The 17,563-nt window shown below is 40.6% G+C and overlaps 1 protein-coding gene across 1 annotated transcript; it reads left to right on the top strand.

Annotated features, from left to right (window-relative positions):
* Positions 1-421: 421 nt before the first annotated feature.
* Positions 422-16,886, top strand: slc1a4 (solute carrier family 1 member 4). Its single transcript, XM_086093503.1, has 8 exons — positions 422-1,087; positions 7,317-7,359; positions 8,911-8,976; positions 11,384-11,550; positions 11,672-11,905; positions 12,024-12,218; positions 12,307-12,441; positions 14,644-16,886. The coding sequence occupies exons 1-8, from the start codon at positions 579-581 to the stop codon at positions 14,894-14,896; spliced, it is 1,602 nt and encodes a 533-aa protein (XP_085949629.1). The 5' UTR covers positions 422-578; the 3' UTR covers positions 14,897-16,886.
* Positions 16,887-17,563: the final 677 nt, after the last annotated feature.

The following is a 17,563-nucleotide window of genomic DNA, read 5'->3' as shown; positions in this document are numbered from 1 at the left end:
CGAGTTGACCGCTATTTTGACTTGAATATAAGCTTGGAATTGTCATAGCCTATGCACAATTCAGCTAACAAGTTAAAATGGTGCTCCATTTATTGAAAAGCATTAGACTTTAAATTTGATTTGTGAGGATTATTTTAATTTCAAAATGTGATTTGACTAATATAACAATCTGCTTGGTTTTTATGCTAGTCGCAGGCAAAAGCAATACAGCACGCCATTTGTGTAATAGAAGCATTTTCATTGCAGAAAAAAACCCTTTCTGATATTAAATATTTTTAATTGCCATTTGTTTTCCTTTCCCATCCACTAGCGAACCGCTTACCAGAGTTTGCATATATCCCACTTGTAGAATCTCTCGAGCAATATTCTCCATACTTGCATCATGCGCGTCGCGTCAGAACGCGGCCAGCGGTGTGCGCATGTTCCGGGCAACGCGATTGGCTCCCACTCCCCAACATAATCCCCGGCGGCGGCTCCAGCCCTCGCTGTTGAGTGTGCGTCCGAGCCACGCTGTCGTTGAGCAAACACGCGGATCGAGCTTCCCACGCTGCTGCGTCCTGAGAGAGGGGAAAAAAAAGATGGAGAAAAAGAGCGAAATCAACGGTCACGCCATGGTCGGCTCTTCAGAGCCGCTGCGAGAGAAAGGAGCCCCGAAAAGCGTGTACGAGAAGCTGAGGGGGTTTCTTAGCCGGAACCTCCTGGTGATCATGACGGTCTCCGGGGTGGTGGTGGGTGTCGGGCTCGGAATGGGGGTCCGCAGCATGAGCTTGACCAAAGCGCAAATGACATACTTCGCCTTCCCGGGTGAGATGCTCCTCCGGATGCTGAAGATGATCATTCTGCCGCTGGTCGTGTGCAGCCTCGTCTCCGGCGCGGCCAGCCTGGACACGCGCTCCCTGGGCAAGCTGGGGGGCATCGCGGTCGCCTACTTTCTGGTGACCACCCTCATCGCTTCCGGCATCGGCGTCTCGTTGGCGTTTATCATCAAACCCGGCGTGGGCGCGGGCGCCCTCAACACCAACAGCCTGGGTCTGGAGCGCGTCAGCAGCAATAAGGAGACCACCGACTCATTTCTGGACTTGGCCAGGTATCGTACTTGAGCGAAAGTCTTTGTGGTTCTCGCACCGTTCTCATTGCGTTGTAATTAAATTTGTGACTGTACCAGTATGGATACTTCATGCTTGGCTTGAGAAATATAGTGACATAAACTATTCAGCACCACAGATGAGATTGCTATCAATTTTGAAATGCATAAACGGTTTTGTGGTGGAATACAATATTGCTACCACACTTTGGCGCAAATCTGGCACAATGTGGACTATGTAAATCTGTGGAGGGGCGCGCTAGATAATTTTTTTGTGTTTTAGCAGTTTTAAAGGGTAGCCTATTTTGCGCAGTTGTGGGCAAGAACACAACCGACTAGCTTCACGGCCAAAAGGAAGCGGCAAAGCTGAATTTTCATGTATATTCAGTAGGGGTGGGAATCTTTGAATGTCTCACGATTCGATTCAATTTCGATTTTTGGGTCTGCGATTCGATTCAATTTTCCATTAAGAACGCTTTTTGATTCAAAAGGATTTGATTGACAATGATTTTTGCTTCAATCTATAGACGTGCAAGGAAAATTAATGATCTACTCCAGTCAGACTCGCTAATGCTAATTAGCGCGCTGCTTGTGGCACTTTTATCACTCAAAAGAACGGCTCCACGCTGTACGCCCCCCCCCCCCCCCCCCACAACATTTATTGGAATAACTTGATCGTGACTTTTTCCTTCTACTCTCTAATGTGGCTACAACTTAACAGTGTATTAGACCGCGTGGAACCACACTGCCCCTCAGTGGCCAAATCGGGTACAACATGAACAGCGCTCCCAATAAAGGCACACACAGACAAAGGCAAGACAGTATGAAATAATTTAAATAAAATTGATTTTGAGACTTTTAAAATCTATTCTGAATCGTACTAAATGAGAATCAATTTTTTTGGGGGGCACACCCCTAATATTCAGTAGCAATAGCAGTTTTGATTACCTGGCAAAATGAAAAATAACAAAAAACTTGTCTGCACACAATAAAGTAAGTTTCTGAAAAGAAGGGAACAAACTAATCCCGTTACTATGCCATCCAAACAATGTGCTCCAATTGCTTTGCTATACTTTGTTCATATTGTTAAAAAAATAAGCACAATTACTAGACCAACAGAAACATTTGATGTTATTTTTCCAGATTAGAAAGATCATTTTTGACGACCCCAAGATGGCATTTTTTAAAGGGATACATGACTCATTTAACAATTTCCAACAGCAAAAGGTTAATATCTTGTCTAGAATTAATTTGATAACGTTATCATTTTCATGTAAAATTAATACCTTTTTAAAACAAAATTTTCCACCTTCTGTCAACTGAAAATGACATCACAAGTGCTCAGGAAACAGGTAGTGACCAATCATGGCTCAGTCTGCTAATGTCACATGACCAAGCCCAGAAAACAGATGAGCAAGTCATTAACTGTTTCCTTAGCACATGTGATGTCATCTTTTCAGTCGACGGCAAGTGGTAAAATTTGTTTTTTAAGAGATTGTTTTTTTTTTAAAGGCATTAATCGCACATAAAAAATTACGAAGTTATCACATTAATGATAGATTATAAATACGGTTCTTGGCATACCCGTACAAGCTATTAAAGTACAGTAGTATTTGTACTTCCAAGCAGCGATGTCAGCATATGGTGATTTGATCTAAACTGTGTCGAAGGTTCGAGTGCACAGTGACTCAAATGGAGAGCAGGTCAGCGCAGCCTGCTTTGCTTTTTACCATATTTGACAAAACCACACGCCACGTGCAGGAGACACGGCTTTGTCAACAGTGGAACCTCACCGAGTGTAAACCACGAGTCACCAACCAGGTAGCCCCCCAAAAGACAACATGAGTAGCAAAAAAATTGCTCAGCAGCAATGCTGTATAAGTGATCATTTAATAATGCAAACACTGGCAGAGATTTAGCGAAATAAAGTGTTGCATATTGGTATTGATCTGTTTCCTAATAATGGTGAGAAACCATTCACAATTCACATGCATCATATTATTAACATCATTTGTTATTTCAGAACAATTTCAACAGAAACAAATATATCAAACCAAGAAAACTGTGAAACTGAAAATGTAAACATTCAAATGACATCAACCTGTGGAGTGACCCTTCTATCAGAACTTTTAACCATAGACAAAACAAGGACGACTATTTCCCATGAGTATCCTCGAACCTGAATCAGACATTCCCACAAGGTACAAGCGGGAAAGGGAACTTGCATTCAGGTTCATATTACGGCATGAATCTGACCTTCTTCATTCACTTTAATATCATGTTTTTGCTTTTCTCTATTTTAAAATAAGAATCAACAACAATGTACAACCATATACAACCGATGTCTATCATCACCACTATGCTTGCGACTTTAGAGGCTTGTTAGATGAGAGGTTGACACAGAAAAATAAAATGCATGTGTGATTTGTTTGTTGTAAGTGTAAATATATTTTTTCGCTATTCTTTTTAAACAATCAAATAATATTTTATTTTGATAAGAGCAGCATGCTGTTGAATCTCGATTCCAGCCTTCCTTTAGTTTCTTGAGATTTACTTAAAATTTTGCAAAGATTACACTCAACTATGAGTGAAAATTTTTTTTCCTTGGCCTCCCAAGTAAATTTTTGCCCCTGGTTTTTGCTGTGATTTTTTGTTGCTACTTTTGTTCCTAGTTTTCACCTGGCTTTAAACTACTACTTTTCTTGTGTATTTTTTTATCTTTTTTTCCTTTTTCAGATCCACGTTGACTACTCAATAAATCTTTTTTATTTTTTATTTTTATTTTTTACCTGTCAATCGTGCATTCAGTCCTTTTTTTTTTTGGCATCCTTTTCAAACCATATCACATAATTTGTAGATGTACCGGAAGTAAACATTTAATAATGCATACACAATAATTGGAGCTGGTCGTATTTTTAAATAAAAATAAATTGATGCGGCACCCGCCACATAAATGCACAATCTTTCCATTAAAAAAAGACAAGCCTACAATGCACACTGAAATACCTAAATAAATAAATAAAATATATTTAGCTTGAGCACCAGGCAACATGTATTTTGGCCTGCTCCCATGAGCAAACTGTTTCAGCAGTCTCAGGTTCAAGGGGTGCCCCTCTCCAGACTGCATATTTCAGGCATCAATATTCAAAAGGATTTCAATTAAAGCTATACACTGAATATTCAGCTATTTTGTTTTGAGCAATTCTTGCGTATTTTTAGCTGAGTGTTTTAAGAAATTTTTCTGTCAGAAGAGCCATGACCTGTTCTTAGTAGGCCTGCATGGTTGAGAAGCTGCTTGATAATTTCTCACTGTACGAGTGAGGTGGCAGCTGTTGTGGAAGAAGAGTGTATTTTAAGAAGGTTTCATCTGTTGCAGAACTGAGAATTCCAATCAGCCACTTTTTCTAGTCAGCACTTAAACGTGCAATCTCATGCTTTTAATGAAACTAGATTCGGTGCTATGCTAAGCTAATTAGCTTGTAGCGCAACAGTGTGTAAGTCCTCCACAAGCGTTGTTGTTTTAGTGACAACAGGGGTCCTCATGTTACACACTAGTAGCATTGTTATTTATTTAAATATACGTGGTGAAACGAAATGTGATAAATATGTGTATATGTATGTATATATATATATTTTAATAAATACAAGTTGAAATGGCTAATAAGAGTTAGCAGTTAGTCCTCAAAAAGCCAAAATATCACATGTTTTATGTGAAAGTTGATTAAATACTCATATAATGTTAACGTGATGGCTTAAGGTTGGGGGGGGGGCGGGGTGACTAAGTTGGATAGTCGACACAAAACTTTTGCACCAAAGTTTCTTTATGAAATCCACACAGAAATTCCCAGTAGACGCATGCGTAGTGTATTCTACTCCTCACGATCGTTTCATAGTCTATTAGCACCTTCATCTGGTGGAAAGTTGATACTGCAGTCAATCAATAAATTATTATTATTATTACCGGGGTGTTATTATTACTATTATTATTATTTTTATTGCAGTCGTGACGGAAAAAAACGTCACCAAAAGCAGCTGTTCACCGATATCGTTATCTGCCCTTTTTTTTTTTTTTTTTTTTTTTTGGGCATCAGACGACTTTATTATTTGATGGAATAATTAATAGGATAAGATATTCTAAAAATATTAGCCCTAGTAGCCTATATATGTCATTTCAATGACTTCTGATAATTTAGTTTAGTTATATAATGTTTTTCCTTATAACATAAACAATATCCACCCAAGTATCATCTTAAACATTTTTTATTTTATTTAATGGATGGATGGGCATCTCAACACAATTTGTCCTTCAAGGAAATCATTCCACAAACACTTGTGTAACAACTTTGAAAACAGGCTAAGGGATGGAACATTTGGTGCTCTTGTTCTGTGGGAAAAATCATTGCAACTACCCAATAAATGTGGGAAAAAGTTGTGCTTCTTTGCACAATGTAGTGTCACCCCCGGGGATAAAGTTACCCCCCACACACACACACTAATACGTGGAAAGGTCCCATAGCTTCCAGTAATCCTGTGTGTGCTTTGCTGATAACAATGAAAATAGACTCAGTGTGGTGTCTGGGAGGGGGGCCAGAGTAATGCTGGACTAGAAAAACGAGATGGGAAAAAGCCAAAGTGAATCATTTTAGGATTTGTGGGCCGTGAGCCAACTGCATTGAAATACATCAGGTAGCCCCGGTAAAGTGACTTGTATTAAATACCTGTACGAGTAAAGGGTACAAGCATGCAGATTTACAACAAAGTGTGACGTGAGAAAAAAGTACGCTTTTTCTGTTTGAGGCAAATAGGTTTGGAATGCATCAACTGTTGTAAACGTTTGTGGGCCTCACACATACCAGTAGTTTCTTGGATCACACATTGTCATTATTCCCGGCCGGGGATTGAACCTATGACCTCGCAGACTCGGGGCAGACACTCTACCACTAGGCTACTGAGCTGGTCTAGCCTGTAGCTAGCTAAGCAGTCAAGTAGTATATTCCATTAGTCATGATCTGTTTTTGTTGATTTGGTCAGGAGGTCGGCCATATGGGGGGGGTCACACATAAACCGAGGGAGGCCGCAGGGCTTGTGCCGCCTGAGCAGATTCGGGTGGTGGACACAGGATGTGTGCCGCTGGTGCAGGGCTGAGTGGTGGCGATCACAGGACGTGCGCCGCCGGAGCCATGTGGGGTGACGGCCGCGGGATGTGCGCCGCCGGAAGAGGGTCGAGTGACGGCCGCAGGACACGCGCCGCTGGAGCAGGGTTGGCCACAGGGCGTGCGTCGACCTTACTCTGGCGGCGCAAGCACAGGATTGCTGACCTCCTGACCTCAATCAACAAAAACACAGATCATGAAACCATTTTGACTAATTTATTATTATATACATTTATTATAATATACAATAATTAACCATCAATTTCCAATCTGTTATTATTGGTATAACTAAAACAAACGTTCAAAACAACATTTTGTATTTGTTTTCTGATAAGAGTGTGTAAATGATGACCAAACAGACAGACGAACACGATGCTGCTGTTATCCCCCCCGCCCCCCCACACACACACTTTTGTTTGAAGAAGTTACTTTCTGCTTTTGAATCCTGAAAATTTAACTGTTCCACCTACCAGAATAAAGAATCACATATGTCACATATGTCACATATGTCACATATGTCACAGTCGTGTCATGATACGTCATCCTCCATAAACCAGGAAGTGTCCGGCATCTGAAAACTATATAACACATTCACTGCCAAAGACGGCTATAGACGTCAAAGATAAATTTTTGCCAGGCTGGCAGTGAATGAGTTAATGTAAGAGTTTGTTTAAACTGCCCAAGTCCTTTCATGCTGTGCATACATTGCTAATTCTTAATTTGAGTTAATATTGAGATGATCTTTTTGTTCAACGTGACAATCTTCAGTATTTGTTAAATAACAAGCGCAATTCATGTATAAACCTCTTAGCAACACATTATCTTTGTTAGCATCTAGCACGTGAACTTTGTGGAAAAATTGCTTTGTCAGGGAATATGAGGAGAAGTGGACCTGTTGAACTATCCCTGGAATATAGCCAATATGCAAAGAGTGTGTGATGGCAAACTTTCAATGTGCAGTTTGGATTCGTTCAAAGCATTAGAGATGGCGCAATGCTCTTTCAATATTGAGAGTTCGTTGCGTTGCATAGAAGCTGACATTTTTTTTCTTCGTCTAATTTCTTCTCTGTCGTTTACAGGAACTTATTCCCGTCAAACCTAGTGGCTGCCGCGTTCCGCTCTGTGAGTGCCTCGCTTCATCCCCTCTGCTCTCCATGCTTCATTTCTCACTAGCCACCTGTGTCACCCGTGTAGATTATCCAGCAGAATTTATTTCTCCAACACCACCGATGCCACTCCATGTTCATTTACAGCCGCTGTAAATCCTTACTGGTGTGCTCGATCTCATGATGCCTCTTAATGAGGACTCTTTGGCTTGTCCCCACCGGCCGTTTCCATGGCGAAATCATTCCATTCAAGCCAGCCTAGCAACCCACCTCGCTTGGTTGCGTTTGAACGTGGCCCACTTCCTAGGATTATTATGTCTGCTTTATCAGACTATAAAATAGGAATCAGCTATGGGTCTGTATTTGGGCTAAAGGGGTGCAAAATTGAGACGCCCACCCACCAATGGACCACATACATGCATAGCAGCGGACAAAGTTCCACGAACAAACTTGCAAAAACTGGGGAAGTGAATCATAAACGTGGCTCCTTGCATTGAGAGAAGAATGAGTTACAAAGTGCAGGCAGGTCATCGAGTGCATTTTCCTCCACACTGTTCACATCTCCATGCACATCCAATTGTGGGTTAAACCAAGGAAGCGTAAAAATAACATGCAGCTACATCTTTAAGAAAACCTTTCACAGGTCATTCAAAAGCTATTTGATTGACCTTAGCTATACCGGCGCAAGAGTCTTTGGCCTTTAACTCATTCACTGCCATTGACGGCTAAAGACGTCAAAAATTAATTTGAACTATTTCTATTCGTTTAACATTTTTTCTACTTTTGTTAACAAGAGTATGAAAACCTATATATTTTTTATTGTACATTTAGAACAGATATAACATTTGTGGTTAATTGTGAGTTAACTAGTGAAGTAATGCGATTCATTACAATTCAAATTTTTTATTTTTCATACTCTTTAAGTCGCGTCAGGCGATTAAAATTTTTAATTAATCACACATTTTATATCTGTATTTCCCCCCAAAATTCTAGGTTTTCATGCTCTTGTTAACAAAAATGGGAAAAAATGTTAAACTAATAGAAATAGTTCAAATAATTATTTTGACGTTTATAGCCGTCAATGGCAGTGAATGAGTTCAAATGTGTATATAAAAAAAAAGTGTATTATCATTGCATTTTTTTTACTCTACAAATACAAATATGAATGATCATTCTCATGTTTGGTATAGTTAGTGTGAGCATTGAACACTGGACACGTAACTATTCTAGCGTGTCTTGTCCACCAATATTATACATTGACAAAGTACATACCAACAACTTTTTAAAGCTGTTTTTCCACGGAGAGTAAAAAACACGCCATTCTGTTCCCTGTAACCAGTAATTCAAACTTTATCAGAATGATTGAATCTTACACTCGAATCAAAAATAGAATTTGGATGTTAACAAGAGAAACACATTTATCATTCCCTCCTTGGTTCATGCAAGTTATTGGAGAAGAAGCCGTTAAGTAGCCATGTTAATGACCACTCATTTCTTTACTAGAATAATTAACAAAAAAAATGAATTAATGACATTATACATGCATATATTCCTCTTTGTGACACAGTATGCCACCGACTACAAGATGGTTGCTTCCGGCAATGACACCAATGGGACCACCCTCTATGAAAAGGTATCAATATCCATAACTGCCACACTCTGCACACATTTATAGACATTTGCAAGAAGATTAAAAACTGAATACATGAAGCACTGTTCACTTGGACTTTGTGTGGGTATTTACATGTATATGGTTGACAATGTGGACATACAAAAGTGACTAAGTCTAAGGCAGGGATGGGCAAACCCCGAGTCCTGTAGGTTTTGGATGTTTCCCTTGTCCAACACAGCTGATATATGATTAGCTCATCAGCAAGCTCTGCATGAGCCTGTTAATGATCCTGTTGATTGGAATCAGCTTTTGTTGGAAGAGGGAAACCTCCAAAAACCCACAGGACACCGGGTGTCGTTCAAAGACTGAGTTTTGCCACTCCTGGTGTAAGGGCTCAATTTTCGCAGGCGTAGAACTGGCGTATCTTGATTTTCATGCCGTGTTTGGGTATTTGGCAGACTGTGTGTGTCATGATGGGAATTTCCGTGGGCCGAGGGCATTTTCTTTTACATGCCCACTAACAATTTGGTGATAAAAAGTAGACCAGATCTGAGAGCAGCTAAAAGCAGGTCTAAGTTGTGGCGCAGGCGCTGCGATGTCATTTTAGTGGATTAAACCAAAGCGCAGGTCAGATTCTGCGCAGGGCGCTGCTGATATGTGTCGTGGATGTCATCGTATTTCATTGATAAATATGACAAAAGCGTGCACACTGAATCCTTGTATACAGCAAATCGGTGTCAAATTTCCAATGTTCGTTCAAATATGTAGTTAGCTGTTAAAGATAAAAAGTTACACTGTCAGAGTAAATTTCCTTGAGCGTTGAGGTGGATGTTGGGTGTACCTTGAATAGCACTACATTGAATGTTAAATCGACCACACCCTCATTTCCGGTGAAACTTTCCAATTTTCCAGCGCGCTGTCAACATTTCAATGGCGACACATTTAGTTGTTGTTGTTGGGATGGCATGGTTCAGTGGTAGAGCGGTTGTCATAGAACCCTGAGAGCGTGGGTTTGATCCCAGGCCAGTGTGATTATGTCAAAGTGTCCTTGAGCAAGATACTGAATCCCCAGTTGCTCCTGATACCGTGTCATCAGAAGTCAAAATTTAAAGCACTTTGAGAGCCTTGTAAGAAGGAAAAACGCTATATAAGTGAAGTAACATTTGTAAAGTGTAGTTTGAGTTACATTTTTAACACTGACACTAGTGCACTACACTCACAAGTGTTTAAACACCAGAGTTATGTATAGTTTGGCAGAATTGAATGTTTAATGCTGACACTCGTGTAGAGTACTTTCAACACTACTCAGTGTTTACGAGTGTAGATTTTTAACATTATACAGTGTTGGAATAACACTGGTGAAAAAAGTAGCACTTTGAAAAGTGTAAGATTAACACTCATTGATGTGGACACATATAAATACTTTTCTAGTGTTTGATTTTACACTCTCAGTGTTAACACTGCCGATTTTGCTGTGTAGAAATAAATTAATAGAATGGAGAGATGCAAACCCATCATTTAGGTTTATTCAACAAAGTAGCACATCTCAAATGCACGAATAAACACTGTCAATGAATTACCTTAACATTCGGTGAATAACAAAATCACCTTCAAAAAGAAGTGTGGCACTACATGTTTCAGTGCTTGTGTGGGTTTTCCCAAGGTAGTCCGGCTTCACGTATATTACGTCAATTGAAGTCCAAGTCCAATGAGGTCAAAGAGTCTCGAAAGTGAATGAGGATGGAGGCCAACAACTTTGTTTGCTTGTCACATTGTGCATCCGCCTGGCCAGTCACGCAATCTATGTAAACATCTTCCTTCTTCCGCACAGACACACGCACACATCAACACACAGTGGGGATTCTCATTCATCTAATGCGTTGGTCCATGGTATTTGCCTGTCATGGGTCATGTTTGGATGAAGCTGGTGAGGCTGTGGGATCCCTCAGGACAATGGGTGTGCAGACAGAACCCAGGATTTGACCCTGTCCTTTTTTTTTTGTGTTAACCATTATCCAGCTCACTGAAGGCTCTGCACTGACCATCTAAAATCCTCGTTTAGAAAATGAATCAAACCCTAGCATGCAATCTGAACATTATTATTATTATTATTTTCCATAGTTTATTACCACATAAGAGATCCAAGTACAGTAGCTGCTGTTAACGGTAAAACTTCAAAACAATAAAACGTAATGACTTTCTTCTTTGCCTTTTATTGTTTCGCAACTTTGGTGAGTGGACAAGGGTGGCAATAGAATGCAATCCATCCATTCTCTATTTTTAGTGTACACTAATGGAACCAATTCACAGTATTTATCGGCCTAACAGATTTTATATGGTTGTCTTAACTTTCTATAACCACTACTGTAATTGCTAATTCAGAATTACATCTTGCATCCCCCTAATCTTTCAAATTATATCATTTTAGGTTCCCTTTGGGGCAGAAAATGATGGAATGAACATCCTGGGTCTGGTGTTATTCGCTATGGTGTTCGGTGTGGCACTGCGGAAGCTCGGAGAGGAGGGCGAGGAGCTTATCCGGTTCTTCAACGCGTTCAACGAGGCAACCATGGTGCTGGTATCCTGGATCATGTGGTGAGTGCTTAGAAATGACTCTTTTAAAGTGGTGTTTTTTTGTGTGTGTGTTACATTCAAATCAAAGAACACTATATATAGGATATTTTCAGAACCAGAACCCTGTCTTTCCAATTCTCAGGTACATCCCGTTTGGCATTGTGTTCCTGATTGGCAGTAAGATTGTAGAGATGGATGATGTGGTTTTACTGGTTACGAGTTTGGGAAAATACATATTTGCTTCCATCCTGGGGCACATTATCCATGGTGGCATCGTCCTGCCGCTCATCTATTTCGGCTTCACGCGCAAGAACCCCTTCAGTTTCCTGTCGGGCCTCATTACGCCCTTCACGACCGCCTTCGCCACCTGCTCCAGGTAAAACTATCCTGTTGTGCTAAAATCCTGACCCAGGAGATCAGCCCTTACAAATGATACACATTTTATTGATAATAACGCTCATAATTGAGGGTTTTGCTGTCAAAATCTTTCCCAGCTCAGCGACTCTTCCCTCCATGATTAAGTGTGTGGAGGAGAACAACGGTGTGGACAAGCGCATCAGCCGCTTCATTCTCCCCATTGGTGCCACAGTGAACATGGACGGAGCGGCCATTTTCCAGTGCGTAGCTGCCGTCTTCATCGCTCAGCTGAATAACACTGAGCTTAACGCCGGACAGATCTTTACTATCTTGTGAGTGCACTGTACCGTCTATATTGTCTCCTCCTAAAGGAATTACAAATAGTCGGATTTTGTGATACATGCAAACATTTCATTATAGGGTGACGGCCACAGCCTCCAGCGTGGGGGCTGCGGGGATCCCAGCTGGGGGCATCATCACCATTGCCATTATCCTGGAGGCCATCGGGCTACCGACCAATGAGCTGTCTCTTATGCTGGCTGTTGACTGGATTGTGTGAGTACATTTGGAGATGGTGGATAAAATAGAGTGTCATGATGGAAAGTGCGTGGATGAGAGATGGTGGACCCAAATGCAGGGAAACAGGAATCAAGTGCAATGCATGGTATTTTTATTAAACATAGGGAGAAAGGTGAGCAGACAATAATGACTTGGTCGCCATGACTGGACAGGACGTGACCGGACTGGTCGCCATGCCTGGACGGGATGTGGGTAGACTGGTTGCCATGCCTGGACGGTACGCGAGTAGACTAGTCGCCATGACTGGATGCGAGTAGACTGGTCGCCATGACTGAACTGGACGTGAGTAGACTGGTCGCCATGACTGGACAGGACGTGACCGGACTGGTCGCCATGCCTGGCAGGATGTGAGTAGACTGGTTGCAATGCCTGGACGGGACGCGAGTAGACTGGTTGCCATGCCTGGACGGTACGCGAGTAGACTAGTCGCCATGACTGGATGCGAGTAGACTGGTCACCATGACTGAACTGGACGTGAGTAGACTGGTCGCCATAACTGGAACGAGCGTGACGTGACAGGACCCGATTTGCCTTGACTTGCCGTGGAGTGGCTATGGCTTTTTGGCTGTGACGAAGACGACTTGGCTGTGACTGAGACGACTTGGCTGTGGCAAGGACTTGGCACACAAATTTCCACACATAACATAGACAATGCGCCCACACCGACTGGATAAACACAACAGACTATGTAAATACACCAACACTAATGAGACACACCTGGGGAAGGGAAGACACACACAGGTGGACGCGGTTAGACATAACGAGACAAGGTGAGCAGACAATAATGACTTGGTCGCCATGACTGGACAGGACGTGACTGGTCTGGTCACCATGCCTGGACGGGATCTGAGTAGACTGGTCGCCATGACAGAACTGGACGTGAGTAGACTGGTCGCCATGACTGGAACGAGCGTGATGTGACAGGACCTGATTTGCCTTGACTTGCCGTGGAGTGGCTATGGCTTCTTGGCTGTGATGAAGACGACTTGGCTGTGATGAAGACGACTTGCCTGTGGCACACCTAAGGAAGGGAAGACACACACAGGTGGAAGTGGTTAGACATAACAAGACAAGAGAAGAAACCAGGAACACAAGACAAAAAACATCAACCACAGACAAAAACAACAAGAACACCCATAACAAACAAAAACCCAACCCTAACAGAACCGAAAAAATTACATAGAGCAATTTTGGCCATTTGTGTACATGACAGATTTTTGGAGACTTATCCCTATGAAGGCTGAACAATGAAATATATTAGAAAAAAATCAGATTCTTTATAAATTGAGTATTTATTGGTCCTTTTGAAGAAACATTTTTTTTTTTTAAATCAACTTCTGCATGACTTTTGTCATTTGTGTCATATTTGATACGTATCAAACATATTAGTAATTCAAAAAATCAGAAAGAACATTTCCTACTATTAATAAGTATATGTGTCTCTCAATTGGGGCGATCTTGCAAGGTCGCTAGAAAAGCCATCAGATGGGTGATACTGCCCTCTAATGGATTATCTCTGCAATGCATGTGTCAGATCATATACGTCAGGGTCTTAATGGGGAAAAAAAATATTATACTCATGAAATGTTTGGCTTTATAGGGTTAAGGGGACATACGGTAGTTTGGAAAATTGACTTGGTCCAAAATTCATCTTGAGCTGCAATTAAATGGGGTTGAGGTTATTGCTGCGTTGTTTAACACTCAAGAGTTGTGCAAAATGTGGCCACGGACAACATAGAGATTATTTAAATGTATGAAACAGAGGATGAAACGAGCATATTTTTAAACAAATGTTGACACAAACTATAAGGCAGAATGTTTTCAAATTATGTTACGTTAAAACAGAATTTTGTTGCAACTGATATATCTGTTAAAAAGTGTCGATGCTGCTTTTTTTCCCCCCACACTGTGCGAACAAGGATTGTTTTGTCAAGATAAGGTGGAAGTCTGCATGGAAAACGAGCAGGTGTAAAAACATTTCCATTACAAACAGCTGCAGGCCAGGAAATAAATATGTGACCTCGCTTCACCTCAGTGTGAGGTAGCAGCAGGTTAAATAGCAACTCTATGAAATGGATACTTTCATTGTGTCACCCATGCGGTGGGAAATGGCTTTGGAAAAAAACACAATCTTGTTTTCAAAGGTGATGTGTTTACTTTTGTATCGTGTCTGCGCAGGGATCGCACAACCACTGTGGTCAATGTGGAAGGTGATGCTCTGGGTGCTGGAATCCTGCATCACATCAACCAGCAGGAGATGAAAAAGCGGCAGCGACAGCAGCATCATGAGCTGGAAAAGGGAGGGGAGCTTTCCGAGGTGCGGGTGGAGACGGTGGCCAACATCCAAGCGCAGGAGGAGACCTCACCTCTTGTCATGCACAAAACCAAAGCCTCAGATGCCGTACCGGAAGCCATCGAGTCAGTCCTGTGAACTTGTGCAAGTTTTTTTTTTTTCATTGCCAAACCTGTTGACCTTTGTACACTGTTGATGTCGCTGCTGTTGGAACACTCATCTGTGTCATTGACGAAGGTAAGGCCACTGCTTGGCATTTGCATGAGGAAAAACAAAGTGCCATTAGTCTGTGGAGAGCTTGTGAGTAAACGCATGGAACAGCTGATGTTCCCAAGGTTCTAAATAGTTTTCACCATTATAATTCCTGACCAATCTACACTTAGTAATGGCAGATGTGTGACAATACGTATGTGTCTTTCAAACATTCCCATCAATGTGATACTTATTTCTTTGTCATGTGCATTTCATTGTTTTCATAATTAGACCAACAAAAAACCTCAAACAACATGGCAGCCATATTCCCTATTGTACTTACACCAGGGTGCATGTTTGAGGCAGGTACTTTTTTAACATAGAATGTTTTTAGATTTTTTTTTTCTATCTCACACTATAAGCGAGGAGGTTTTGTTGTTTGTGCTGTTCGCAAATGTTGACATTTGTTTGCCAACTCTTGTCAAACATTAACCCTTGGCTGGAAAGAGTCTGGCCCACTTTTCCACACTAACTTATAACACTTAGTGTTACATTGGCCTATTTATGGAAGCTAAATATTGACGCAGTAAATGAACAAACAAAAATTTTAATTATATTATCGATCATAGTTTTTCTTCCTCAACATTTCATTGGCATCCAAAGATGTTATTATGGTTCATTTCTACATGCTAAAATGTATTTGTTACAAACTAAAAGCTGCTTGCCACGTGTTAAGTTGGCACAAAAAGATTTGGATTGGCCTTTATGTTTATATTCAATTTGTTGTGACGAAAACACAACATCTAAAAGAAAAATAAATGAAATACTGTAAAAAACAGTTGTCACACTTGGTTAGATTTTTTTTTTCTGATGATGATGAATTTAAGATACTGTGAAAGAGTTGTGTATAAGTAATGTTTTTGAAGTACTGCAAGCACCTTGTTGGTTGAGCCCGTTCTCTTAAGACAAATAAAAAGATGTTGTACAAGAAGTATTTTATGGCCAATTTCAAAGTTAAAGAAAAAGTCTGTATTGCTTTAAAGTAATAGTGTTTCATAGCTAAATATATTATTATCAGATTGTGGAGTGTGTTGCGGTTGGACTTGCTCACTGCATTTTTATTTTTTTTTAAACATGCAAAATGGTACAGGCTCAACGTTATATGGTGCTTAACATTTCGTATGATTTCTAACTTCCCGTAAAGTCATACTGGTTTGTCTAAAAACATGAACCACTCCAGTGTCACTTTTATTTCTCACTTTTTATTTTATTTTCACTTAGGAAGATTTTGGCCAGAAGAGTTACCCCCGCCCCTCAAGTTGTTTTAAATTGATTTTTTTTAAATCACTAATAGCAAATTAATTGCGGTCGAGACTGTCGACCCAGAATGATCACTGACTGCCCTCTGGTGGCGATCAGCGGGATTAATCACTAGTTGTCGGATCGTTTGATGAGCTCCATCTTCCACATGTGACAATATGTACATTTTATTTGATCTGCATTGTCATCCATGGGCATTTTGTGATGAGGTCTGCCACAAGCATCTACGTGTGTGAGCGAGAAATCTAATTTTGCTGCCATTTTGAAGATGCTCAATGTGACGGTGTTGAATCATGTTTTGTTAACAATAGTTTTTAAGCAGGGTGTGAATTAGTATGCTGTATAATGTATAACATCATTTTGACCTTACTATTCTATTTTAACCACTTTTGTCTTATAAAGTTTGAATTTTCTATCTTTTTAGCTGATGTGACGCGCAAACTTACTACTGGTTATTATACTATTATCTACTTTCGGAAAATAAAATCCTGCGCTGGCGAACCTCTGCTGTTAGAACTTGTGAGTGTTAGTTCTTTGCCTGTACTATGTGTGGCTGTGCTTTTACATTTGATTCTGCTGTCTGTCACCATTAAAAGTTTAATTTTACTGTAATCCACTTGGGAGACCCAACTGGCTGTTTCTTTCATGTAATTAATATGCACGCCTGTTGTCCTCATTATGGTCTTGGCTGAGTTTGAGGCCATTCCGTCTGACTTTTGGGCAAAAAGTCGGCAACCACACTATAATGGGCAACCAGCCAATCGCAAGGAACAAGCAGCCATTCAACACGAGGCTTCAATTAATCTAATCTAAATCGGAGTACTTCGGACAAAACCAATGCATAGTACATATATTACAAACATTTCCATGCACCATGTGGACAATTTAGAGTCGTCACTTAAAGTTATTTTTTTGGGGGAAATGGGGAGGACATACTCCACATAGTAATGCAAGAAGAATTGAAGCCTGTTAAGCAGACCAGTGCACTGCAGATAATCCAGTGATTTTCAGTGTTTTTTTTTTAAAGCTATTCTAACTATTGTAAGCATGTCTATTTAAAATGTGATTGTGAAATCAGTGTTGTACATCACAGCATATAAACTACCTTTACCATATTGTATAGCATACGAAAATGCAACCTACCGAAAGTGTGAGTTAAAAAAGACAAGCACCTTAACCAGCATATTTATACCTGACCTTATCACTTGACAGGTCATTATATTGTTTAAGTAAACGTGTAGCACGTTTTAATATAGATTTTTGGAAAAACAGACTCTGTCTTGATGAAATATT

The sequence above is a fragment of the Leptonotus elevatus genome, chromosome 13 (genome assembly GCF_054856555.1).
Source record: "Leptonotus elevatus isolate MCC_2025b chromosome 13, RoL_Lele_1.0, whole genome shotgun sequence".
NCBI lineage: Eukaryota > Metazoa > Chordata > Actinopteri > Syngnathiformes > Syngnathidae > Leptonotus > Leptonotus elevatus.
This window is presented reverse-complemented; position numbering and strand designations above follow the sequence as displayed.

Coding starts and splice junctions, on each gene's coding strand:
- slc1a4 (XM_086093503.1), top strand. CDS start 579: ATGGAGAAAAAGAGCGAAATCAACGGTCACGCCATGGTCGGCTCTTCA. Junction 12,219..12,306: donor GGACAGATCTTTACTATCTT/GTGAGTGCACTG, acceptor ATTTCATTATAG/GGTGACGGCCACAGCCTCCA. Junction 12,442..14,643: donor CTGGCTGTTGACTGGATTGT/GTGAGTACATTT, acceptor GTGTCTGCGCAG/GGATCGCACAACCACTGTGG.